General features: G+C 55.0%; 1 protein-coding gene across 1 annotated transcript in view; it reads left to right on the forward strand.

The window, feature by feature from the left end:
- GALNT2 (polypeptide N-acetylgalactosaminyltransferase 2) overlaps window positions 1-24,544 on the forward strand; it is a 181,153-nt gene extending 156,609 nt beyond the window's left edge. Inside the window, exons 9-16 of the mRNA XM_047701881.1 lie at window positions 244-331; window positions 1,525-1,628; window positions 5,843-5,969; window positions 11,062-11,154; window positions 11,490-11,573; window positions 13,537-13,663; window positions 19,662-19,781; window positions 23,436-24,544. Coding sequence (XP_047557837.1) covers window positions 244-331; window positions 1,525-1,628; window positions 5,843-5,969; window positions 11,062-11,154; window positions 11,490-11,573; window positions 13,537-13,663; window positions 19,662-19,781; window positions 23,436-23,591 — 899 coding nt within the window. The 3' untranslated portion in view covers window positions 23,592-24,544. The remainder of the gene's footprint in view (window positions 1-243; window positions 332-1,524; window positions 1,629-5,842; window positions 5,970-11,061; window positions 11,155-11,489; window positions 11,574-13,536; window positions 13,664-19,661; window positions 19,782-23,435) is intronic.
- The last annotated feature ends 503 nt before the right edge of the window (window positions 24,545-25,047 follow it).

The following is a 25,047-nucleotide window of genomic DNA, read 5'->3' on the forward strand; positions in this document are numbered from 1 at the left end:
GCTGACCCACATTTTCCGTTGGGGGTGAGCTTTTCGGGGAAGGAGTTGGTGTGTGCCCCCCCACTGCTGGTTCCCCCCTCTGCTGCTGCTTTAGCGTTGGTGCTTTTATTTGATTGTTTTGCTGTGTGTGGTTTTCAGTGAGTCCAGTCCAAGTATCAAATACATCTGAGCCGTCAGGGACAGAGCTGCCAGGAGCACACTCCGTTCTCATCAGCACCCTACATTTTGTTTCTTTTCCGGCAGGTTTTGACTGGAACTTGGTCTTCAAATGGGATTACATGACCCCAGAGCAGAGGAGATCCCGGCAGGGGAACCCTGTCGCCCCCATAAAGTAAGTGCCAGGCATCCCTCGGGGTGTCCCTTGCAGGTAGGCCCTGGCTCTGGCCCCGGGTTTCCTAGAGACGTGGTTAGGCTCTTCATCTTCCTGCCCGTCGGCGACACTGTTTCCCCTGTCCCGGCTCCAGGAAGAGTTTCTGCCACCGGGTCATAGACTAACGTACTTTGAGTTTTCCTCAGACGGAGCCCATAGATGAACTATACAAGGCGGATCTACAAGTTCTGGGCATTTCCTCATGTTTGTACGGTAGAGCAGTTTCCAGCAGGATGGGCTCTTCAAGTTGAAGTAGGGGACCAGGGAAAAGGGCAGGGCCAGGAGAGCGTGAGTCGCCCCTGCTGCCCTAACTGGTCCATTGCCTCCCTGGGCTACCTCTGCTTGCCTGCTGGCCCATCGAGGAGAGAGCTTAGAGCCATTAACAGCCAGCTTTCAGGTCCTCAGGCCATGTCCTGCTGAGGAATTCAGGCTGGGAGTCAGGAGTCAAACCTCTGTGGCTGGGCGTGAATGTGGGGTGTCTCTTCAGGCTAGACACACAGTTAAGTGGCAGCAGTGCCACAGACTTCTGCCACTGACTTCCAACACTGACTCCGGCACTGACTTCCGGCAGTGACCACGCACACTGGCCACGAGCACCAGCATCACAGTGTGCTCTAGACCACTAGCACTCGACATTGAGATCTCAGGGCATCTACGGTGATGGAAGTAGGGGCTCAGGTGACTCCCTCCCAGGCTGAGGAGACACAAAGGTGGTGGGTCCCAGCTGACAGGAGGAACGGGCTCCAGGATAAGGAGGAGGATGGCTGACATCAAGCATTTCCCAAGTGTGCTGAGAGCTTATGTGTATTGTTTTTGGTAATCCTCTAAGGAAACTGAGGCACAGAAAAGCCAAGTACCTGCTTACGGCCACTCGTCAGGGAGTGCCCCCAGCTCCAACAGTCACTCTCCCGGAGGGGACACTGTCCAGCCCCTTGCACTGTGGGAGTGTCCAAACAGGGCAGGGGGGCAGCATTAGAAGTCAGCAGTGGAAAAGCAGAGTGAGGGCATCCTGAGCTCTGAACGGGGAGCCAGGGCTGCACCATGGTTTTTAAAAAGTTAGCTTATAGAACTGACCTTGGCATTAAAATGCAGGAGCTCTAACCTTGACCTCTGGGCTGTCCCCCTCTTCCCTTCCACCCTCTCTGCCTTTTCAGAACCCCTATGATTGCCGGCGGGCTCTTCGTGATGGACAAGCTCTACTTCGAGGAGCTTGGGAAGTACGACATGATGATGGACGTGTGGGGAGGAGAGAACCTGGGTACGTGAGAGCCTGGGTCTGTGCTTTCCCGTTCTGAGGAAACCAGGGCCTTTTCCTGCCCACCAAGGGCGTCGAAATGAAAAGTGGAAGCTTTGAAGAGGCTGTTAGGCCAGAGCTGGCGGTGTGCAGGGAGCCAGTTGGGAAAAAAAAAACACAGAACTGTAAAGGCCTTAGTCACCGTTCCCTGCTCGGTATCAGCCCCCCAAACAAGTATAAATAGTATCCCTTCCACTATGGTGTCTGGGGCTGGGCATTAAAGCTGTCGCCCTCAATTAGAGCACAGGAGGCTAGAAGACGGGCACTGTCCTTGAAGGGAAGGGCAGACTCGTTAACGTCCTCTGGATCCGAGGGTTCGGACAGCGAGCTTCCAAACACGGGGAAGCATTGCAGGCCGTGGGCTCCATGTTGAGCCACACGGGGGGGGAAGCCAGCCCGGGCCGGCCTCGTGGGGTAGACTGCACGGTGACGCTGGGAGGCCCATGGCACCTAGAGGCCATAGCATTTAAGCCCTTCTTGACTATTTTGTGAGTGGTTCTAAATAGGTTGATTTTTTTTTTTTTTCATTTTTAATAACCCATGCCAATCAGTTTTCCTTAGGTTTAGGGACGATGAAATTTTGTAGACTTCGGTCTACATTACTAGCCACGTCCTATTTATCGCGTTAAGATAAAAAAACTCTTCTTATTTTGTTCTATTGTTTGTTTAGGGTTTTCTGCCGGGGTTCTGAGCTGAGTCTCACCAGCATCAGTGGCTGGGTGGGCGTGCCCTGGGAGAGAGTGGGGCAGGGACAAGGAGGGAAACATGATGTCACTGTCATTTTTAGTAATTCTACCTGTATCAGAAACTTGGATTTTTTTTGTTTAAAAGAAAAATCTAGACTAGCCTCTTATTTATCTCTGTTTTATGATGTTAAAGTTGGTGATAACATCTCCGCTGTGGAAAATTTGTCTGCCGTGGTTTGATGTCGAAACCTTCTCTAGGCTCAGTAAGCACCCTGGGACAAAGGACCGTGCGTCAAACTCCTTTTATTTAACGACACGTTGACAGGCAGGGAGGACTTGTATTAAAGTCGTTTGAGCATGAAAGGCTTCAGAAGAATTATTAACCTTCTGAGGAGAATTCTGAGTCACCCTTGCTCCGCACACATCTCCCCATCCCCCGCGGAGGCCCGGCCAGCCAGGACCCCCCAGTAGGACAGCACGTCACTTGGGTGACCATCTCGTGAGCTGCTGTGTGGTTTTCCAAAATGTGTGCTGTTAGCCGAAAGCATGGATTCAGCACATGAGGTGACGGCCAGCTTTGTGTCACGGTGATTAGTGTTGATTGAAGCATCAAAGGGGACATCTTAATCTTAATCATCTTAAATGACCTGGTTTGTTTGGTGGTGGTGGTTTGGTTTTATATTCATGCAGCTGTGCCATAAGAGAGGCTCCCCAGAAGGACTTGAGGGGACTGGGGTCAGGGTGGGGTGGGGCGGGGTCGGAGGGGCTGAAGCACCCCTGCCTGGGCCCCATCTCGTAACTTCCCTCCCCTTGCTTGGCTTGATAAAGCCGCTCCGCTCTCCACTGTCTTCAGAGGTCAAGCAGGCGCATGGGTTTCAGCAACCGGAGTCCCCGTCTGAGTCTTTCTTTCTGAAACCGCTCCAACTTCATTCTCTGAGCTCCAGGTATACACCGGCGGTGTCCAGTCTGCGTGGCCTGCGCGGGCATGAGTCAGGAGAGATGGAGTGCAGGGATGCAGGAGTGACATCCAAAACCTTCTCCTCCAAGCACACCCTCTACCCCACCAAAAGGAAGCACTGCAGCTTCCGCTTTTACAGCTGGTCAGACAGCCTCATGTAAGCAGTTAAAAAGATGAAAAATCGGATCCCGAGCCCCTGGGAGACGCAGGGCTCAGGCTCCTTGGGCATGATTGTCCTCTGTGCGTGTCCCCACAGCTTTGGGATAGAGGCTGCTTTCGGCTTCTGGTATACCCGCTCATCTAATACTTTCTTGGTTCCTTTTTCTTTCTTTCTTTCTTTCTTTCTTTCTTTCTTTCTTTCTTTCTTTCTTTTTTTTTTTTTTTTTGATTAGAGGATGGCTAACACACAGTATTACAGTTTTGTCAGTGTCAGGTGCACAGCATAGAGATTTCTGATAACCCGTACACTTCCTTTCATGCTTTCTTGAAGGACCGAGGTCTTGCCTAAGATCCCAGAGCTGGTCATTAGCAAAGGCCAAGATACCTAATTCAGAATCTACCAAGTTCTCTGTAGTGACCCCAAGTTCAAGTGAAATCAGAGCTGAACATAGTCATCATGCGTGGTCTTCAAAATCCACCACCCGCCCCGGATCCCTGAGTGGACCCCCCTCCTTTCAGGGCTTCCCCCTACAGCAGCCATGGGACCTTCCTCCCCCCACCCCGATTTTGAATGTTCCGATTAGACAAACGTATGTTTAATTTCATGTCCTGAAATACAGAGAACTTCTTATTCAAACTGTTGTTGGACACGAAGAAAGAAAAGTCAGAAGCCCTTCATTGCAGACGCTGGGGTGGCCATGCCCCTGCGGTTCTTAAGGCTGCAAGGGGATTGGTTCCAAAAGGCCCGGAACGGCGGCCTGGGTCACTCGTTTCCAGCCACCGGGGTGTTTCCTCAACTTCAGCTGCACAGTCTGGGCACCTGCTGCCGCAGACAAGGTCTGGCCTAGAGGATTTCCCAAGCGCCTCACTCGGGGTCTGCTGTAGTCCCCTGACCCCTGACCCCTCCATACTTGCAGTAGTGACTGCTGGTTCTGTGGATTCCGTCTGGCCTCCTCACTGTGTTCTTGATGTCGAGGAAGTGCCCATTTATACCAACCACGACGTCGGCTACGGCCAGTCGGATGGCTGGTGATTAGAACAGGTGCCTGGTCAGCAGATGCTGGGCTGTTCCAGACGCCAGCTGCATGCCGAGCTTTGCCTGAGGACAGATGCTCAGGGCGGTGAGTGTGTTGGTGTCGGCCTGAGCATCGCCAGCCCTGGGCATCTCCGTACTCCAGTGGGTGGCTTTTGTGTCCAGGCAGGCGAACCACTGATGACTGGCTGGGGAACTCCGTGGCCAGCTTTGAGGGATCTGTGACTAACTCAAGCGTCTTTGGTCACTGCTGTTGTCCAGGAGGCACCTGTGAACTCCACAGGTGACTGGAAGCCTGCTAATAATGCACAGTTATGGATAAGCATAAATTGTGAAGCTTAAGGGAAGCATTTTTTTCTCCCAGGTAGAGAAAGCCCAGGTGTGTGGTAGCTCTCAGTGCACGGAGAGGAAGTTTAGAGGAAGATGGTGTGTACGGTGGCCCACTGCAGTTACAATCAAAGCTTTATGGTGTGGCCATTTCATGCCTTTTGATGTTTATACACCTTCAGCAATGGCTTTTCTAACAGTATTGATACGAAGCAAGTGCCAATGTCAAACTCCGTGGTCACAAACCAGCTAGTGAAGGATTCAGTGCAAGCGTTTTGTTGTTCGATACTGCGATTCTATACGGACATGTGTGGTCTGTGGCCAGGGTCCTTTATAATCAGAATAGACCAAAGATTCACATTTTTCTCAAGGTGACTCATCTGAATCTGAAAAACCGTTTCCACGTGTTCACTCTCTTTTGAACTTGGAATAGAATCGTTTAGTGGAAACATGGGATTTGGTAACATCGATCTCATTGACTTCCATAATTCAGATCTGTCCTAAAATCTACGATTGCGCGTGCCCCAGCATAGGTAATTTGTATATTTCTCTCCTTTTTGTCTACATCATTTCACATTTCTGTCAAACAACACCGTTGTGGAGACCCCCTCCTGGTGAACCGAGTGTGAACATTCATTCGCTCTTTTTTGTCTCTCCAACTCCGTTGAGTTGACCGTTTGAAGTTGTGTACGTTTAAGGTCCACGACTTAATGACCTGACAGACATGTACTTTGTGAGATGCTCCCTAGAGCCAAGCTGATTCCAGATCCGCTGCACCTACTTTCCGGAGTATGACACAGAGCCGGGAGCCTGGGGTGTGTCAGATGTCTGCACCATAGAAAGTTCCAGAGTGTGTTCTGGAGGGAGTCAGCTCCCATATTCCCATCTCCTTCAGCCATTGAGGGCATGAGAGCCCTTCGATGGGACGGTGGCAGGCGGGCGGGCGTCGGTGCCCCATCTGGGGTGACAGCAGCCCGGGGTTCTGTCAGTCACCCTGTCTCATTCCTCCTCTCAGAGATTTCGTTCCGTGTGTGGCAGTGCGGTGGCAGCCTGGAGATCGTCCCCTGTAGTCGCGTGGGACACGTGTTCCGAAAGCAGCACCCCTACACTTTCCCGGGTGGCAGCGGCACAGTCTTCGCCCGGTAAGTGTCGTGACCAGGCCATCGGTGACCACCTCCCAGACACTTAACCTTGGGCTGCACAGAGACAGGTGTCCTCCACCGGGATACCACACGCCACTGACCAGGGTCACCGGTACGCACAGCAACGTGCATGTCTCCCGAGGGCAGTGTGCTGAGAAGTCACACCCTAGGACAGTCTCAGAGAGACACAGCCACAGTGACTTAGGGTGATCGGGGCTGGGCTGGGGCGTGACTGCCGGGGGGCTGTCCGGGCTGCGGGTGCTGCGCCGTGTCCCGATGGGCGGTCACTGCACCGATCTGTACACATGGGAAAGCTCACACAGCAGTGCACCCCCAAGAGCGTATGAGGAAACATGATCGTGGAGAAGACGAGCTTATTTTTTTTGTATGTATTGCCGTCCAAGGAATAACGTGTGAACAGTGTGTAGGTTAAGCCGTACTGAATTGAAGCCAGAAAATCTACACAGCATGGAGATCGGATTTACGATAGATTCTAGATACGTCTCGGCAAGCACGAAGCTGCCAAGCAAAGAGCTTTCTGAAGAAAACAGGCGAATTACCAGTCGTGGGCCTGCGGCTTTTTCTAGGGAATTCTCTTCATGCTCAAGATAGAACAGCATATAAGCCAGCCCGCCTGGCCTCCAGAGGTGGGAGCGGTCAGCCCGGGTATGAGTAGCTGAATAAGATGATTGTAACCTTTGATAAATGCCGTGAACCAGTTAAGATGTCCTGTGGCTGAGCATGAGAGGGACAGGGACAGGTTTGCAGGGGGGCCCGCAGCCAGGGGACCCTCTGAGGAGGTGGCACTCCGTTCAGCCCCTGCAGGACGAGCAGGTCCCTTGGCGCTGAGGTCAACGGGACTTCAGAGCGGGAGGACCCCAGCGGGACTAGAGCCGAGAGAAGGAGGGGAAAGCAGTCAAGCTGCCGTGTGGGTCGTGGGAAACCGGATGTTGTTCTGAGGCAGGGGGAAGCTGCTGGAGGCACCTGACCTTTGAGCAGGTACCTGAGTTCTCTGTTTTAAGCTTTAACGAGCGAGGTGACACCAGGAGGAAATGCTGGTGTGAGTGTCCCTCCCCTCCCCTGCTCTTCTAAGAGCTGTTGCGGTGGCCCAGGCCAAGGAGAGGTGGCCTGGACCCAGGGTGGGGGTAAAGGGGGAGCCAGGTCCCAGCCACCTTCCAGCAGGCAGCATTGACCTTGGCCTTGCAGTGGCCGGAGACCAAGAGCCAGGAATTAAGAGCGAGTCCATGACCTTCGGTCCTAGGACTTTGCTGACCTGCTGCTCCCACAAATTAGGAGCACTTGAGAGAGGGTGGAAGTGAGTTGGGGAGAACAACTAGCTTATCTGTTGTGTCATATTTTAAAACTTAGATTCCAAGTACAGATCGCATAGTACACACGTATCACACCCCAGGTAGTTTCAGTGTAGAGATTCTGCGTTCTGAGAGACTTTAATGATGCCAAACAGCAAGTTACTTCTGACCAAATTATCTTCTTTCAAATTCTGTCCTTTCTCAAATATTGTCTGACTTCGTTACTCTTCCTTATTAGAAACAAAAGTATGTTCTTATCCAGTGAGCTCTACAAAAATCAAACTATGATTAGTTTTTTTTTTCCCAAGGACAATGCAAGATTCCCCCCAAAACCTCCTGTGTAGACACAACAAATACTCAAATCCCATTGGTCACTACTAACACATGGTGGGCTTTTAGAAAAGAATGTGTTAACACACAGAGAACGTTGCTTTATTCCCTTCTTTTTTAAAAAGCACTCTTCCTTAGAAAGGAAATGTCCTCACTGTGTTTTGTGGCCCAGGAGCCTGTCTGTACACTAGAGGCCTGGAGAGAAGACAGACCCAGCCTTTCTGTATTTGGGGCAGCAGAGATCTGCTGGCCTTCCATGAGGCTCCACGGCCCTCTGCCTCCAAGGACTCTGCTAAAAGATAAGGAGGTAGAATCGTATTATTTCTGAGGTCTCCCTCCAGTTCCAAGTTCTCTCTGATGTCCTCTGATCTGTGGCATTAAGGTTTAAGTATTTCACCATTTAAAAATTGGGCTTCAGAAATAGCTAATATTCATATAGTATGTTGTGTGCGTCTGGCTGTTCTGAGTACCGAGCAGATATTAGCTCACATCATTCTCATAAAACCTTGTGAACTAAGTGCCATAAAGGAAACTGAGGCACAGGGAGATTCAGTCCCGCAGCCCAAGTTCACACAGGCGTAAAGTGCCAGAGCCGCATGGTCACGTGGGCAGTCGGGCTCCAGATTCCAAGTCGTCCCCACACGTTGAACTCTCTAGTCCAGACCTGCAGGAGCAGCTAGTGCCAAGGTCGCTGGAACTTGTCCGTTAGGTACAGATAGAAATGGGCACCAGAACAGGGCGTGGAGGCTGATCTCGTTTGTGTGGGTTAGTCAGTGAGTAAGTGATGAATGAATGAATGGAGCAGGTAGCCCCAGTGGGGTCTTACAGGCGCTGTTTTACCATCCCAGCTGTGCATGTGGGCACCCACACTCAGCGGGGTGAGGTGATATGACACACCTGCAGATTCCTACTTCCAGTCCCCGGTGATAGTGGCCACATCCCGTAAGACCAGATGAGAGTGATCCCACTGGCGTGTTTCTCGCTGCATTTCCAGTTAGCGTCCCACAAGCCCCTTAAGAGACTGCAGGGCGCTGTGTGCGAGCTTGAACGCATGTGCTCATTAGAGCCCCGCGGGGCGAGGGAAGGTCCCCGTCAGAACGGTAGCACGGAGGTGCGGTTGGTTTTAGGGTTAACCAAACACGTTTGGTTTTAGGGTTAGAGTTAATGGCCACACTCTATTAATATGATTGATATTAAACAGAGGAAACCAGTGTTTCGAGTTAGTTTCTTACCAGACTTTCTTTGGCTACCACCACCGAGCCGTAGAGCTGGCCCATGCGAGCCACACCTTCTCTCTGCTGCCCGCTTCCTGGTGGAGCTGCTTTGCGCTGAGTATGGGGGTGGGCGGAGGGAAGCGCAAGTGAGGGGAACCAGGACACATCAAAGTGGACCCTTCTGGGGACCCCTGTCGCCACACACCAAGAGGACTGTCGGGCATCTCGTAGGTACCGAAGAAACGTTTGAATGAATGAACTGAACCCAGCACCGAGCAGGGCACGGAGCTGACTCATTGAGGCTACGTACGGGTCTTTCTCTAGTAACTAGACAGAAAGATGGTGCTTCATATTTAGGAATTAAGAAATGACTTAATTACTCAATGACTTAGGAGATTAAGAACCACTGTGTAAGCAGAATTCACAAAAGCCACTGAAGCCATCAGGGCTAAAAGGGACCTCGGAGATGCGTGGATGCAGTTCTTCATCTTACCCACGAGCAGTCCAGGTCCCAGAGCAATGAAGTCACACCTCGGGTTAGGGATGGGGCGTGAGGTGAGGCATGGGCCACTCTGTAAGCCCCCAGAATTCCGGTAAGAGTATTGATTGGCTCGGCTGAGAAATAACACGTATGCCCCAGCATCCCAGGCACATCGACTCTTCAAACACACGTGCTGTACGTGCATATTTCTTACAGAGCAAGAGTGGAAAAGATCTCCCATCTCATTACCAAAGGGAGCCATCTTATCATGGTGGACCCCTCTCTCCCCTCCCCTCCCCTCCCCTCCCCTCTCTTCTCTTCTCCCCCCGCCCTCACAGACCTCCAGTGCCCTGGGCTGTCACCCCACAGCGGGTCAGGGACCTCGTTCCACAGCCGCCCGTAGAATGTCCGCCGGTTTCCAGCGGCTCCGGTCATCCATTCCTTTGATCATGTTCCTAGTGATGGTCTTGGGTCTCTAAGTTTTCTTTTCTTGCCATTATAAACAATGCTGAAGTGAGCCTATCTTCAGCTGTATACTCTCCTGGAGGTACGTTTCTAGAAGTGGGAAGTGCCGGATCAGAGGAGGGGGTGTGTTCCTTCGTGTTGTCCTGCCTGTCTCGTAAGTGGCGTTCTCAACAGTTCATCTCCCGCATGAAGAGGAGAAAGGGCTATACCTCACGCTGTGTGAGAGTTGATGCCCCGAGTGGAAGTTATTTTAATGACGGTAGCTCAGATCATTTTGAAAGGCTCGCAGTTTAAGAGACCTTTCTGATAGAGGAAAGGAATTCTTTTCAAAGGTAAACATTGCCTCCCTAATATATTTCTTTTGGAAGAACATAATGTCTTCTATATGGGATCTTAAGGAAGCGTGAGTCTGCTTGGGAACCAAGTCCGGGACCTGGGAGCAGAGAGGCTCACTGTATGATGCTGCTTCATATGTGCCCTGAGGGGAGTGCGGGCAGATCAGATCTGACGCCCACACTCGTGGGAGCCTTGCACACCGGCCCTATATGCAAACATAGCTTGTTCCAGTGGCCTTAATTGATCAAGCGTCATGGTTTTGAGCTGTAAGTAGGTGCGGTTCTGAGATTTAAGCACATGGTTTTCTTGCCTGGCAGGAAAGCCTGTTCCATCTCTGTCCCTCCAGCACGGTGTAGTTGGCAGGAGCCCCGGATGTGGGGCTTCAAGCTTTTTTCCCCTTCCCATCACCAGTCCTTGTCCAAACCGAACACTGTTTCAACTCAAGTCTGCAGGGGGAAGAGTCTTTTTAATAGTACTTACCTATTTTTACCTTTTCCCCAGAGCTGTCTAGTCACGTTGCAGCCATGATGAGGAGGGCCCCAGAGGCCAAGAATTCCTTGGCTGTCCTCCCTCATGCCAGCCGCCCGTGCGTACATGATGCAGGTTCCCATGGTGACGCCCTGTGTCCTTCTTGCTGGTCCAGCTCAAGTCTTTTCCTCCCAGGACCTGCCTGTGCTGCAGGTCTAACTCTGCCTTTTGCTCTTTGACAATCTGTTTCTGTGAAAGACGAGAAGGCGAGTTCCGTTTGCTCAGTAAGCACCCGCTGCGTGCCCGCTACCCACCAGTCTGGGCCTGGGTGCCGAGCGGGGACAGCCTGCTCTCTGCGTCCCTGCCACCGCTGCCCGCCCGCCTCGGGGGCCCTTCCCAAGTAGCCCTCGAAGCAGACAAGTGCACACAGAGTGACGCTGACAGAAAGAAGGCAAATCCCAGCTCAAGAATCCTTATTTTGTTTCTAGTAACACCCGCCGGGCAGCAGAGGTCTGGATGGACGAATACAAAAATTTCTATTATGCAGCAGTGCCTTCCGCCAGAAACGTTCCTTATGGAAAGTAAGTGTCACTTGAGCCCTCTCATGCCACTTTGCTCAGGATTCTGGCGGGGGGTTGGGGAGCCTGTTCTCAGCCCGCACCCCCGAACCATTCTGCTGCCAGAGGCGAGAACCATCGCCCAGGCATCAGAGCAGGAGCCTCTGCTCAAGGCCAGGCAAGGGCCCAAGGCAGGAGGCACGCGGGAGGTGGGCCAGTGCCGCGGGGACAGGAGCGTGGACAGTCCAAGCTCCACTGCCTGCCCCCATCCGCTTCCCATCAGCAGCTTTCCAGATATGATGTAAGGAGCTTGTCCATTCTCGAAATTGGTGAAGGAATCTTGTTTCCCTCTTTTCCAGTATTCAGAGCCGACTGGAGCTCAGAAAGAAACTTAGCTGCAAGCCTTTCAAATGGTACCTGGAAAACGTCTACCCAGAGCTAAGGTAAGCTGCTAGGGATCAGGGCCTTGCTCCCCAAGGGCTTAGGAGCCATGGATGTCGGAGAGGCAGGAGAGAGGCCGGGAGCTGGGGCTTCCAGCAAGAGCTGTGTGTCCTCACCCCGCAGCTGTCCCTAAGCACCCGTAAGAAGAGCTCCCCGAATGGCGGCCTCCTGCTGGGTGACCTTCCCGTTCTCCACAGAGGCGGAAACAGTCCCAGGTGGCACCTCGTTTAGCTCACCCCCTATTGGCGAGAGGACAAGGGCTGTTGTCTCACCCTCTCTGTAAGTGGCCCAAGGGGCAGTGCCCAGCCTCCCCCGGCTCCGGGCCCTCCTTGCGCATCAGGTGCCTCTGCCCGGCCTCCCTGCGCTGGAGCCGAGCAGTGCTGACACGCACAGAGAACAGAGAATGAGTCCGCTCCCCGCCCTCCCTGCTTCGCTCCTGCTGCCCAGATGCCAGTGCCCATCCTGTGGGCCCGTGAACAGAGGGCGGCACCCAGCAGAGCCCGGAGCCCGGACGCCCGCCTCCAGGCTGCGTCAGGCACTACGCTGGGCCCCGCTTCCCTCCAGGAGACTTCCTGGTGGCAGAAGTGCTCTTCTGCGGCTTCTGTCTACACCCACTGCCTCCTCTTGCACTAATGGCCACTCCGATCCCTCGGGGAGCCCTTGAGACCCTCCTCAGAGGCCTGCAGGTCTGCGGGTTTCGGGACCCATCTGAGCGTCATCCTCGTACAGGGATTGCCAGACGGGTTTTGCTTTAACGTGGCACATTCCTCCTTTCCCAGCAAGGGCGTGGCTCCCACGCAGCGGCAGCCGGAGTCACCACCGTTATCCTTCAGGCTAACGGCTCCCTCAGAGCCCTTGTCCCCGAGGTTTGTTTGAGCGTTCCCTAACGTGGCTGTGCCTCCTGGCCTCTCTTCACAGCCATCTAGCTGTCCCCCAGCAGAGGGGACAACAGGCCTCCTCCTCCCTTGGGCCCCGTCTGTGACAGGCGGCTTGCTCTGGGGCCCGAGAGCAGACTTGGTCACCCGCGGGCAGCCGCTGCTCGTTGTCTCTCGCCCAGCCCGCGCAGCACTTCCCACAGTGGCCTGCAGCCCCGTCGTGGGGACCACTGTGCTTTTGCCGTCACGGTCGTCTGTGATGGTGGGTAGTGCTGCCAGCCAGAGTGACAGTAAGTGCAGCTTCGCCTTATGGACACCCCTGCTATGGGGTGCCAGGGGGCCTGTGCCACTTGTCTAGAACACTGAGTCCCACACTGGCGGGGGAAGCTGACCCCCCAACCCGCGCCCGGCAGGGGAGACACCGACCTGACATTCGTGTGTGTCTGTAGTGCGCACTGCCGCTCGCTGGGCGCCCCCCAACCCTGTGCCCCAGGCCCTGGGCTCCATATGCTTGCAGTGAAATGTGTTACATGATACTTGGAACAGATCTGCTTCACAGGTGCTGTGCAGTAGGGTCCGAGGTTTGGGGGGACAGTGAGAGATGGCACAGCAGGTGTGGGGCCCAGGCTGAGCACAGACCCGGGTGGAATCCTGAGGCATGTGGCCCCCGCCCACACGTGCTGTTTCTGTTGGTGGCAGGCTGCCGGACACAGCCACGCGGGTTCTCCCCTCCGCCAGGTAAAGGTCAGTTCCCAAGTCTGCTGGAAAGCCCAAGGCCGTGGGGTCTCACTTCGTGAATTACTTTTCTGAAGAAATTCCAACAGGCTAACAGTGAGGAGTAGAGCTTTTCCTTTCCAGAAACGTTTTCCTGGTACGGAAAGAATGCTTCTCCAGCTTGAAGTCTTCACTCCGGTTAGAAATCCAGGGCATTCGAGAAATGCTGCCCGGCTGACACAGCCCGCCTATGGGAGGGGGTTCCTCTCCTCTCAGGGTTCCTGCTGCCAGAGACGGACTCACTGAGTAAGGGGGTGGACGGTGGGAGCCGGGGGGCCTGTGGAATTAAGCAGATGGTTCTCCTCTTGCTTTCCAGGGTCCCTGACCACCAGGATATAGCTTTTGGGGCCTTGCAGCAGGGAACCAACTGCCTGGACACTTTGGGACATTTTGCTGATGGTGTCGTTGGAGTCTATGAGTGTCACAATGCAGGGGGGAACCAGGTATGTGTGGGGGGGCTGGAGTCCCTTCAGGGAAGGGGCCCTGAGCTTGTAAGTCCTTGCTGCTGCCTTTCTCCTGTGACCCAAGGTGTCTGAGGTAGCATGTGGCCCCGGCTGGTCACCCGCAGGCAGGCAGCCATAGGCTTGGGGTGGGATGCCCCAGATCTTGACAGATGCATGGAGCCTGCCATCAGCCTCGGGCCAGCCTCTGCCACCACAGCAAGGGACACTGCGGTTACCACCGATATCCAGCATCTCTCATCAAGGCAGCCCTGCAAGGCTGGTGGCCTTCCTTCTCCTCCTCATCTTCCTGCCACCTCTATCATTCCTGTGGCATGTGCTTGTCCCCAAAGCACCTGTTCTGTGTCTCCATCTGTGTCTGGTCTCCGACCAGCTCATAAACACCTGCTTGGGTCCCAGTTTTAATAGGCACGGACCCTGCGGCTGCTGCCAAAGTCATTATCGGCCCCTGCCTGTTAGATAACACGGGCTTAGATAGAGAATATTAACAATTACTAGCTTCGGTCTGAGCACACACACAACTTGTCCTGGATGCATAAAGCTCCACACCTTCTGTCCTCACTGAAAACAAGACAAAGAAGTGAAGGCCTGTTGGGCCTAACCATGGCCTATATGTGCCAGAGGACAATGTTCTAGAATAGCAATTTTCCCATAAAAAAATGATAGGTATTTGGTAAAATGTGGGCTTTGTGCCCAGAAGAGTCTGGGTCATGCTAGGTATTCTTATCTCCTTGAAAACGTGCCAAGCTCTCCGAGGACCTACAGTTTAAATGGGGCCATTGCGGGGTCGGAGGGTTAACTAAGTGTATCCCAGATTTACTGATCACAGAACCTGCTTTATTTTTTTTTTTAAAGATTTTATTTATTTTTTTGACAGACAGAGATCACAAGTAGGCAGAGAGGCAGGCAGAGACAGAGGGGGAAGCAGGCTCCCTGCTGAGCAGAGAGCCCGACGTGGAGCTCGATCCCAGGACCCTGAGATCATGACCTGAGCCGAAAGCAGAGGCTTAACCGACTGAGCCACCCAGGCGCCCACAGAACCTCTTTTAAATAGAACTCTCTTTAAGAGAGGGCACCTGCTTTTACATAAAGTTGGTTGTTCCGAATCCCCCCAGGGAGTATCTGGGTGGACTGTGACCCCCAGATGTTTCGTCCCCTCTCTTCACTTGGTGATGTCATCTTAACAGTTGTTTGGACCAGTCTGGACATCCTCAGTTAGACAAGGGAGGGAGAGGTGGCTTCAGGCAGCGGCCAGGGCTGGCCCAGCGCAGACGTGCTGCTCCCGGGCTCCCAGGGTCTCACCTCTGTCCTCAGAGCCCGGCCTCTCGGTCCTGCAAGTGCTCCCCGGGGACAGGCTGTGAACTTGGAGTGAGCCCCCAGCCAGCCTCGGGGTGCAGCCTGGTTTGTGGATTTTGAGTATTTCAAAACGTTAGGAGGTGTTAGGAGTCGGCTAGAAGGAAAAGGTCTAAGGAAGGAGGAAGACGGAGAGTAGGAGGGAAGACCCGAGTCAGGCCAAGTTTGTTGGGTGGGGACAGGAGGGACAGAGGATGCCATGCCTGCCAAGAGTGTCTCTGCATGTCCTTGTCAGGCCTTTGGTCTGAAACTCACCGTGGTTCCGCTTTCTGCTGGGGACCGCGTGGCTCCGGGTCCCACTGCTGGACACGGCGGTGGCACATGGCGCAGGTCTGCCTGCAGGAAGCCGTGCAGGGACGCAGCGCAAGGAGGTCTGGGGCTTCGGTATGAGGGGGAGGCTGAGGGCGCCGGGAGACGCGGGGTTTTATCTGTCTCTGGCCAAGCCGGAATGAAAATACTGAAGTGCTGCCTTCCAAAAAGGGAAGCTTTGGGTGGCCTGGAAACACAGTGGATCCAATGAGTCTCCGGAAGCAGGGCTGTGCTCCTGGGCCTGCTAAGCCCCGGGGTGCTTCTGGTCCTCGTGGCCAAAATTCAGAATTTGGCTAATGCACCCGTCTGCGTGTTAGGATTCAGAGGCGGCATGACCCCGCGTTACCTGCCGTCTGAATTGTTACACTTGGTCCCATCCCAGGCTGGCCTCACCCTGCCCCCGTTTAGTCACCGGGGTTTCCCCTCGGTCACGTGTGCAACGTTCTGATGATTCAGTGACCGTTACGGGGTCTGCCCTTATATTATAGCAGCTCTGACCAGTGCCAACTCCGTGCATTTGGAAGGTATGTACGGCGGCCGATAGTGAGGGATTTCCTGCTGCCCCCTCCCTGCCCTCCCCGGGCTCAGGCGCCAGCTTCGGTCCTGGGTGCCGTGCGTGGCTCTTGCCCACGTGGCATGGCCTCGGGGATGGATGGTACCTTTTACCCCGCGGCTGGTCACAAAAGCTGCCATGGCCAGCGTGGTCGCCCCCACCTATGATGGCTGGTGGCCGTACCTCTGGATCCCCAGATCCTGTCTGCCAGCTGGTCTCTGAGCCCACGAGCCCCACTCTGCAAGCCCATGGGGAGGCAGACCAGCCCGGCCTGCCGGGCGCATTGCTCCCTCATGCCCATCCCCCACGCAGTTTTGCATAGTCCCCCTTTTCCTCTCACAGCTGTCCTGGTTAGAGCCCCCTTGTTCATAGGCACGGGAGCTCATGGATGATGCGCTGCCCTCAGGAAGCCATTTGTGGGGGAGGAGGAGATTGGGACGATGCAGGAGGCCACCCAGAGGCTGCTTCTCCCACCTGTGTGCACAGGCGACTGTGCTGGGCCATGGCCACACCCAGACTTGGGCTGTCCCAGTGCTGTGCCTGGGGCTGTCGGGAAGGGCAGACAGCATGGCCTGTGCAGAGCACTCGGTTCCCTCTTTTTACCCTTTCACTCTTGTGAGACGGTTTCTGCTCCCACACTGGGCCGGAGCTTTCCCTCCCTGCCGGGGATGTCTGCGGAGTCCCTCCTGGGCCGGCTGCAGGGCGCTCGGGTCCAGGACAGGAGCACCTGGTCTTGCCTGTCCAGGGAGCAGGTTTCTACCATCTCTGAGCCCGCCTCCCGTGGTTTTTTGCTGGAATCACCCCAAGAGCTTTCTGGAAATTCTGATGTCCGGTCCCCTGACCAGAGAGCCTGATTTCATCGGCCTGGAGTCCCATAGCATTAGGGTTTGTGAAATCTCAAGGCAGGTGATTCTGAACGAGCCACTACACCATGAGGGTTTTCTAGCGGGGCAGGGAGGGCACACCGGTGGGCGACAGGCTTCACCCACACCTGGGGCCCACCTTCCTCCGCAGACTGGCCTGCGGCCCAGAGAGTGGCCTAGGCCAGCTCCACCAGCCTTGCTCTGTCTGCTGAGAATGTCCTCCGTCTGCACCACCCAGTGCGGTTCTCATGGACCCCATGTGGCCGCAGAGCACTCAGAATGTAGCCGGTGTGACTGAGGAGGTCAGGTGTTCAGCCATTTGGCTCAGCCAAGGTGGGCAGTGGCCACCACATCGGGCAGCATGGGTCACAGGTGGCAGGAAGCCTGGGGTCAGGCTTGCTGCTCACAGGTGTGCCGACTCGTAACCCTCCCGTGAGTAATTCCCGTCTGTACCGATGGAAAGCGATGCTTTTTTGAGTGCTGTGCCACCTGGGTGAGAAATGAGAGGGTAAGTGGCGTTTCCTAACTGTAGACACCGTCCTTCTTATCTGGTTTCTGGCGGAGCCTCAGCAGACACCCAGGAAATGGGGAAATTAATGGCCGTGCTTTTTTAAGAGTGGCAGCTCAAAAAAGCAATTCTTAAATATTTATGAACTTTATTTTACAAATTCAGATCATTGAAATGCAACAGAAGAACAAAGTGGCAGCCAGCTCTGTTGTTTGCACAGCTGAATTAGTTTTCCTGGAATTCAGTGTAAAGTCTGCTGTAAAATAATTAAACACACAATAGCAAGAAGGTTGTAGAATCATTTGTACGTGAGCTTTCCCTGAGTATCTGCAACCCTTCCAGTGTCTTTTTGACACCTGCTTCCAAGAAGCATCTAGAAGCTTACCCACGAGTGGGGGCGGGTTGGTGCCGGTACCGGTACTTCACGCGAGCCCCGCTGGAGGCACGATGCGTATCTTAGTGAATGAAAGGCGGGGCTCGCGCGCTCCTTCCTGGGGGGGCTTCGAATGCCACCCTGGGATACAGGTGACACTTGAGTGCCCGTTGGTACCTCGGAGGCACTGGCTGTGGGGGGACGGCCTGACGGTAGGTTGGAATCAGCCCTCAAGGGTGGCGTGGGGCCCTTCCCAGAGAATGCTCTGCAGAGCTCGCTGCCAGGGGCCAACGGGGACAGGTGGGGACAGGGCTTCATGCTCTCGAGTCTGGGAGATGCTGAGGAAAACAGTGCGAGCAGGTTCTTCCGTGCTCAGCCTTCCAGGGCCTCAGAGAGCTCATGTGTGACTTTGCAGAAAGACACGTGGCCCAAACTCACCGTTCCCCAAACTTACTTGACCTGAAACAGACTTCTCACAGAATCCCTCCCGGAGCACACTTTGGGAAACATTCATTAAAAGGTGAGAACACTGAAGCCAAAGAAAAGGAGGGGGCCCGGTCCCCGTCTGCCTCCCTGCTAGGAGAGGAGGAAGCTGCCAGCAGCCCAGGGGGCTTCTCCGGAGCCCAGACAGGCAGCCTGTCTCGGGCAGACCATCTGTTCCAAGGTGACCGAGGTACTGAACAGTGAGACTTCTTTAAAAGGTAATTTATTCCCTCCCTTACCTCTGTCTCCTGGGAATAGAAAAAAGAAAGAAAAATAATTTCTTCATCGCATTTAACAGCGTCTCAACTTACACAGTACATTTATCCTTGGGTGAGCTATTCTCCCCGCTGGAGAGCCAGCCCTGGAAGGTCGGGGCCTTGCCTGTCTGTTCACAGCCATGGGCCGGGCCCTGGGAGGGCACCTGAGGCATCTTGGGGCACCATGGACCGTCACGGGAAGGATGGCTGAGTCATGGCAGCTTTCCTGGGCGGAGAGCAGAAAGGCATACGCTGGTAGGGAGTGTGTCCCAGTGGAATTCTGGGTTGGGAGTTGCCTGGCTGCTTCTGGATCCTGAAGGCTCACTTGGGAATTGACCCCTTTGAAAGGGTCAGGTCCTAGAGTGAAGGTTGGAAGCTGTCTCTTCCCGTCCCACCCGTGGCCCCTCCGAGAACCTTCTGCCTGGGGCCTCGTGCTCCCTCACCCATCTTCTCCATTTTCCCCTGTCCTGTCCTTTTAGAGTGTCTTATAAATGGTTGTGCTCTCAGCCCCTAGTGTGTGTGTGTGTGTGTGTGTGTGTGTGTGTGTGTTGTAAAAATCATAAGCAAGTTATTTTAGCACTCTCTGGCTCAGTTTTCCATCTCTAAGACGGGGTAATATCAGCTTCTCATGGGGCATAACGGTGCCCAGCACACAGTAGATGCCTGGTGTTAGCACGAGGGGTGTGTGTGTAAATACCCAGATCCGTCCCTAGGGAGCTCAGGCCTTGGGGGGTGTCAGCAAACCAGCTCACTGCGCAGCGAGGCCGCACGCTGCGTATTTCGCTACATGCTCCATGTGTAATTTCCATCGTCACACATTACAATCCACATTCATAAAGGCTGTTTCCAAGCTGCACTGCACGGGGGCAGAGTCTTTCCAAAATGACGCACGCAGGTGGATACGTCGACCCTGACCCGTCCGCCTTGGGGGATCCACACGTGGGCCACCGTGTTCCCAGCTCCCGGTTCGTGGTAGATCCCTGGGTGTGGCGCTCAGATGCGCACCCCGGGCTGAAACCGTTCATACCGCATCTCAGTGACTCGTGTTCTCAGAGCACTTTTGCCCCGTCAGTCGGTGAACTTGGCGCAGCCCTGGGCGGCCCCCCTCCCACCCCCCCCCCCCGCAGCTTGGCACCTCCAGGTGGAGATCTGCCCTTCGGCAAGAAGTCACGTGTCAGCCCGGAGTCGGCTGGGGGGCTCGGGGTCTCTGCTCGGCGACACAACCCTGTCCCTCTCGAGCCCCGTCACGCCACAGCCCTGACCCCCGGCTCTGTGTTCCAGGAGTGGGCCTTGACGAAGGAGAAGTCGGTGAAACACATGGACTTGTGCCTGACAGTGGTGGACCGGGCGCCGGGCTCTGTCGTCAAGCTGCAGGGCTGTCGAGAGAACGACACCAGACAGGTAGGGCGCCCCTGCCCCTCAGCCCAGCCTTCCTGCGCCCCCTGTGGCCTCGACCACCCCCCTCCTTTGTCCCGTCGGGCTGCCCTGTCGGACCTTGGCTCCGGCCGGCCGCCGTCTCCCACCAAGCTGGGGAGCTCCTGGCTGGCGGCAGGTGTCCGTGAACCCCGTGCCTGGCAAACGTGGGGTCGGGATGCTCGTGCTGCATGCGGGCTGTGCATGCTCAGAAGGCCGCCTGGCCTCCCGTGCGCACCGGCCGGGGCAGCGTGCCTCCTGTCCTCTGTCCTCGGCGCCCCTTGGGCGGCTCCACCGTGAGTGCCCTCATCCCGGGGTATGTCTTCCCATAACTTATTTTCTTCAAACATTCATTCACTTTTTTTAGAGAAAGAGAGCAGGGGGAGGGGCAGAGGCAGACGGAGACTGGCAAGCAGACTCCCTGCCCAGCGTGCAGCCCAACACGGGTCTCAATCCCATGACCCCAAGATCATGACCCAAGCCGAAATCAAGGAGTCGGAGGTCCAGCTGGGCACCCCCTTCCACAGCTTCTTGATTGATCTGCCTCTGTCTGTGCCTCACCCTCCAGCAAAACTGGAGGGGAAGGGGCCACATTTGTATGTTCGGCTCCTACGAGGGTCTAGAAGCACCTTCACTAGGTAGGGGCCCCAGCACCTCCAGGTCAGTTCCTCCTCCCTGCGCCGTGCAGGTAAGCGGAGCCGCTGGTCCCTTTTCCGGTCCTTCTTTGTAGCAGCCCCTCGTACGTGCGTGTCCTCTGAGAGTGTGTGTCTGGTGGTGCTGGCCATGACCATGGGAAGCCCACCAAGTTCTGCCTCCTCATACCCCTGGCGAGCGGAGCAGGGAGGCTCCGCCAGCTCGTGGCTTCTCCACAGAAGCAGAAGCACAAGGAGCCACGCAGGTGCGTGGCCTTGGGGGGGTGGGAGGGACTACGGCAGGTGGGGACCTCAGCCCAGACGCAGAACCCCCCAAGAAGTTAGCACAGCACTGACCTACAAATAAGTACTAGAAAAGAAAGCAAGGTTCATCACCATGTCACCAAAGGGAGGTGTTTTCATTCTGTTTCACTCCGTGTGCTAATGAACCCACGGCCCCAAAGGAAAGACCTAGCATCACACCTCTCTCTCGTAAGCCACCAGTCGGATGTTGCTTGCTTCTGGTGACATTCTCGTGCTTTCCACTCTACCGGGTATTTCAAAGAAAAATTGCCTGTTCTTATTTATTCATTAAATATTTCTGCTTTTTAAATTTGCAAAAATGCTAAACGAGGAAGTTTAAGTGGGTGAGACCTCATACACATACACACACTCTCTTTCCTGAGTGTCTGCGTATTTATGCCATCGTGGGGAGCACTGGCTTGTCTCCGTATGGTCCCTTTTTATTAAATAGATGGATGTAGAGAAATGGAGGCACAGAGCCAACCACAGCCCGGAGCCTGAGTGGGCTTCTTGTCCGAGACATTTTACTGAAGGAGAGGTGGAGACCCACGGAGTCAGCATCTCCTCTCCGGTGTCACCTGGGAGGACGAAGGCCGGGACCAGGTCCCTGGCTTCGATCCCAGCTGTCAGGGAAATACTTGCATCTGTCCATCCGGGGTCTGTCCCCGGCTCTGTGGAACCCCAGCCTGGCTTCTGATGGATGCTTGAACCCCTACAGGAGTTCAGTAGGAGCTCACCTTATTTCCAGAGCAGACAGATGTTCCTGGTGCGATCCTGGTTCTTGGGAAGCATAGGGCGCCACGGAGAGGCTCACACCAGGAGAAGGGAATGTCCTGCAGGCAGCTCTTCTGACCCCGAGACCTCACCGGGTGAGGAGCCCTGTGGCCCTGTTCCAGCAGGGCCTGGAGGGCCCAGAAATCCGACCCCTGATTAGAGACAGAGCTGGAGTTTGATTATTTTTTTTAAAGACCTTCCATTTAGCTGAGGCTTTGACACCTAACAGGCAGAGCCCCTCCAGAGAAGGGAATCAGATTCCATTCATTCCACATTCTTTGTCAAGCCTGATTCCTGGCCACTCAGAGCAGCCCAGGGCTGTCTGCACCGCAGACACACTTTACCTGACAACGGCGGAAGCCCGGTGAGGACTGACTGACAGCCAGGGAGCCAGAAAGGAGGGATGATGGGCAGGCAGCCGTGACCTCCCAGTGCTCAGCTGATGGCACTGAATTTCACTGTTGGCAGAAGCTCTGGGTTCGCGGCGGCCTGAGTGAGTATCACAGGGCCCTCGTGAGACCATCCCAGCGTCCTGTTCTCCTCGCGCAGAAGGCCGGTTCTCGGGGTGCCAGGTTCCTCTCTGCCTGCCCTGCCTCCTTCCCCCCACCCACTTGCCCTCTGAGAGAAGGCCCCTCAGCTAATTTTATCTCGAAGCCGCACCTTCTTGCCAGCTGGACTGTTTGGTTTCCAGGCACGTCTGTGTGTTCGTGTTGTGTGTGCCTTTGCCGAATCAGGGGAAGGGGAGGCAGGAGGAGGCGAATTCAATTCCGTGGTGTCAAAAGGATTTGCAGAAATACTTACGGAAAGCAGCTTGAGTGCACACAGTGTAAAAAATTAATTAGAACTACAGACTCTATTAATGAAGGGAGAGCTTTGGGGAGAAAAAACTGTGATCATTTTTTTGTCTTTTAAAGAACAAACAGACTTTTACATGGGGTAAACAGCAGGGTGGGGGGCCTCAGACTTCCCTTAGGCAAGGCTGTGGGCTTTTTTCTTTCTTGTTTGGTTGGCGGATCAGTCGGTGAATTGGTGAGTTGGTTGATTTACTCGTTGACTGATTGTGGTTAGCTGGTCGGTTGAGGGTGGGTTGGTTGTTGGGTTTGGTCTTGGCTGCGGGGAGGGTGTACATATTCGAATAAGGAGACGTCAGGCCCTGTGCTCACAGGAGTCGCATTTGGAACTCAGCAAATATTGCTTGGTCCCTGCCGTGCAGAGTGCCGGGGCCCCCCGAGTGGCTGAACAGGTTTCTCAGACCCACCAAGGAGCTCACAGACTCACAGAGAGAACAGACAGTATAGAAATGGGTTCCTCAACACGGTATTTCTGTCCACTCAGGCATCTCTTTCCCTCTTGGCTGGCCTGACACTGTTCCCCTGGTTTAATTGAGCCCGAAGCCCTAAGTGGGAGCGTGGAAGTCCCAGGCAACGGCCTCCAGGCAGGGCTAGGGCTGCCTTCCAGGAGCCAGGGGCGGGGGCGGGGTCCTCCTTGAGCTTCCTAGGGCTCCTCTGGAGGCAAGATAGCATCAGATGAGGCCTTCTTGTGGATGAATGCACATTCCCCCCAGGAGGCACTCTAGCTCGAGTTCTCGGGTTAATGACCGAGGATGGGCAGGTGCCCAGAGTGCTGGAGCTTGGATGAGGGGTGGGGCAGGACACTCGGGCCCTAGCAGGCCCACAACGGAGGTTTGGAGTTGCAAGCCCGGCAGAGAGCATAGGTTTCTTTCCTGGATGCTCAGCTGGCCCTGCGGCTGCTTGGTCTTGGCACAGCGGCTAACTCCTCCGTTATGATTCGAGATCCCCCCCCACCACCACCAAAAAAGAAAAAAAGGCTTGGCATTTTTGCTTTTCGTATAGTTAGGAGACCCTGCCCGTGGGTCTGTCCCCTACCGTCTTGTGTGCGCTGTGACCGTAAGGCCCTCTCCTGTCTCCTGCAGAAATGGGAGCAGATCGAGGGCAACTCCAAGCTGCGGCACGTGGGCAGCAACCTGTGCCTGGACAGCCGCGCGGCCAAGAGCGGGGGCCTGAGCGTGGAGGTGTGCGGCCCTGCCCTGTCTCAGCAGTGGAAGTTCACGCTCAACCTGCAGCAGTAGGAAAGCCCGCCAGGCGGCCCCCACCGGACCCCCACACCGGCCGGCTGAGTTTGGAGATCCCGTTTTCGATTATGTTTCTTGAACTTTCTGCGAAACTATATACCTCAGTATTCCATCATGGTCGGAACGTCAGAGAACGTGTGCGAGGCACGGGGCCTGGGTGGACACCGAAGAGGCTGGGAAAGAGACCCGCTCTCCTCGTCCCACGGGAGGTGGCTGGGCCCCCTTTCCGAGGCCACCCCCTCCCCCCGCCCACAGCCACCCCCCCAGGGACGGCCGAGGCATGGGCCCCAGCGCGGGGCAGGGAGAGCAGAAGGGGCATCGCTGCTGTGTCACCGTGAGGAACACTCTGGAAATCTCCATTTTTGATCCCATCGAAATCATGTCTGGTTTCTGCAACGGTGACCCAAGTCATTTTGCAGGATTATGTCGTACATCCCTGTCCCCGCTCCTCTGTTCCCGCTGTCTTCCCAGCACAGACCCCCCTCTTCCACACGATGTACTTACTCTATTTGAATAGGAACTTTCTACGGTGGGACAGTAAGTATAAATATATATAAAAGAAAGAATGTACGGTCAGTTCCCTATGGTTTCTGTAGGTCGTCCTCATCTTGTAAATTCCCCACAAAGCAGTTAGTTCACGGCCGTAAGGAAGAGGAACGGGGCCCTTTGGGGCGGGGAGAAGGTGGCCTCCAGCGCCTCCCCCGCCCCGGAGCCCCACCAGTGAGCAGGTGCTACGGGGGCCACTGGGGGCTTCCCTGCCACTGGGCCCCAGGAGGCTGGGGTGCCGGGGGGCGCCCTCCATTGGCTTCAGCTTGTAAGCCACTGCTTGGTGTTGGAACCTACTTTCTGTGCCCTTGGTATCTGGAAACCAGGATGGGTTATTTTTTTTGACAAACATTACTTTGGGTCTTTTAAATTTTTTTTTTCTCTTAGGAAAAAACAAAAAAACAAAACCAAACCCAGGCTCCCAGCTCCCAGTAGGTGACAGTAGGAAGCTGTCCTGGGCTGTCGTGGGGTGAACTATGTGTGTCCCGTGAGCTGGTCCCTGGGCTCTGGAATCCGGCCTGCCCACGCCGTCCCTCCCTGGCCCAGGGGCCTGCTTTTGGTCATGGAGGATTCTGGCAGGAGCAGGAGACTTGTGTGTTAGGAAGCAGATGTCAGTATAAACCACAAGCCTGTTAGGAACTAGAAGTCATGACAGGAAGAGATGCCCAAGAATGTCCCTACAGCAACCCCCCTTGCCTTTGCAGTGGCCCCACGGTGACAGGGCAGTCCAGGCCTCCTATGGAGGGGCCCAGCCCTCCTTCCTTCTCCCTTTCCGCATGCGTGCCCGGTCTCAGAGAGGCTGGTCACCCCGCGTGGTGGGACATGTGTCAGAAATGCACCTCCTTGGGCCGCGAGGGGAGGGCCCACGAGGTCACAGAGTGAGAAGTGGCCCCAGAAGATTCTGCTG

Source organism: Lutra lutra, chromosome 14, assembly GCF_902655055.1.
Source record: "Lutra lutra chromosome 14, mLutLut1.2, whole genome shotgun sequence".
NCBI classification, from domain to species: Eukaryota; Metazoa; Chordata; class Mammalia; order Carnivora; family Mustelidae; genus Lutra; species Lutra lutra.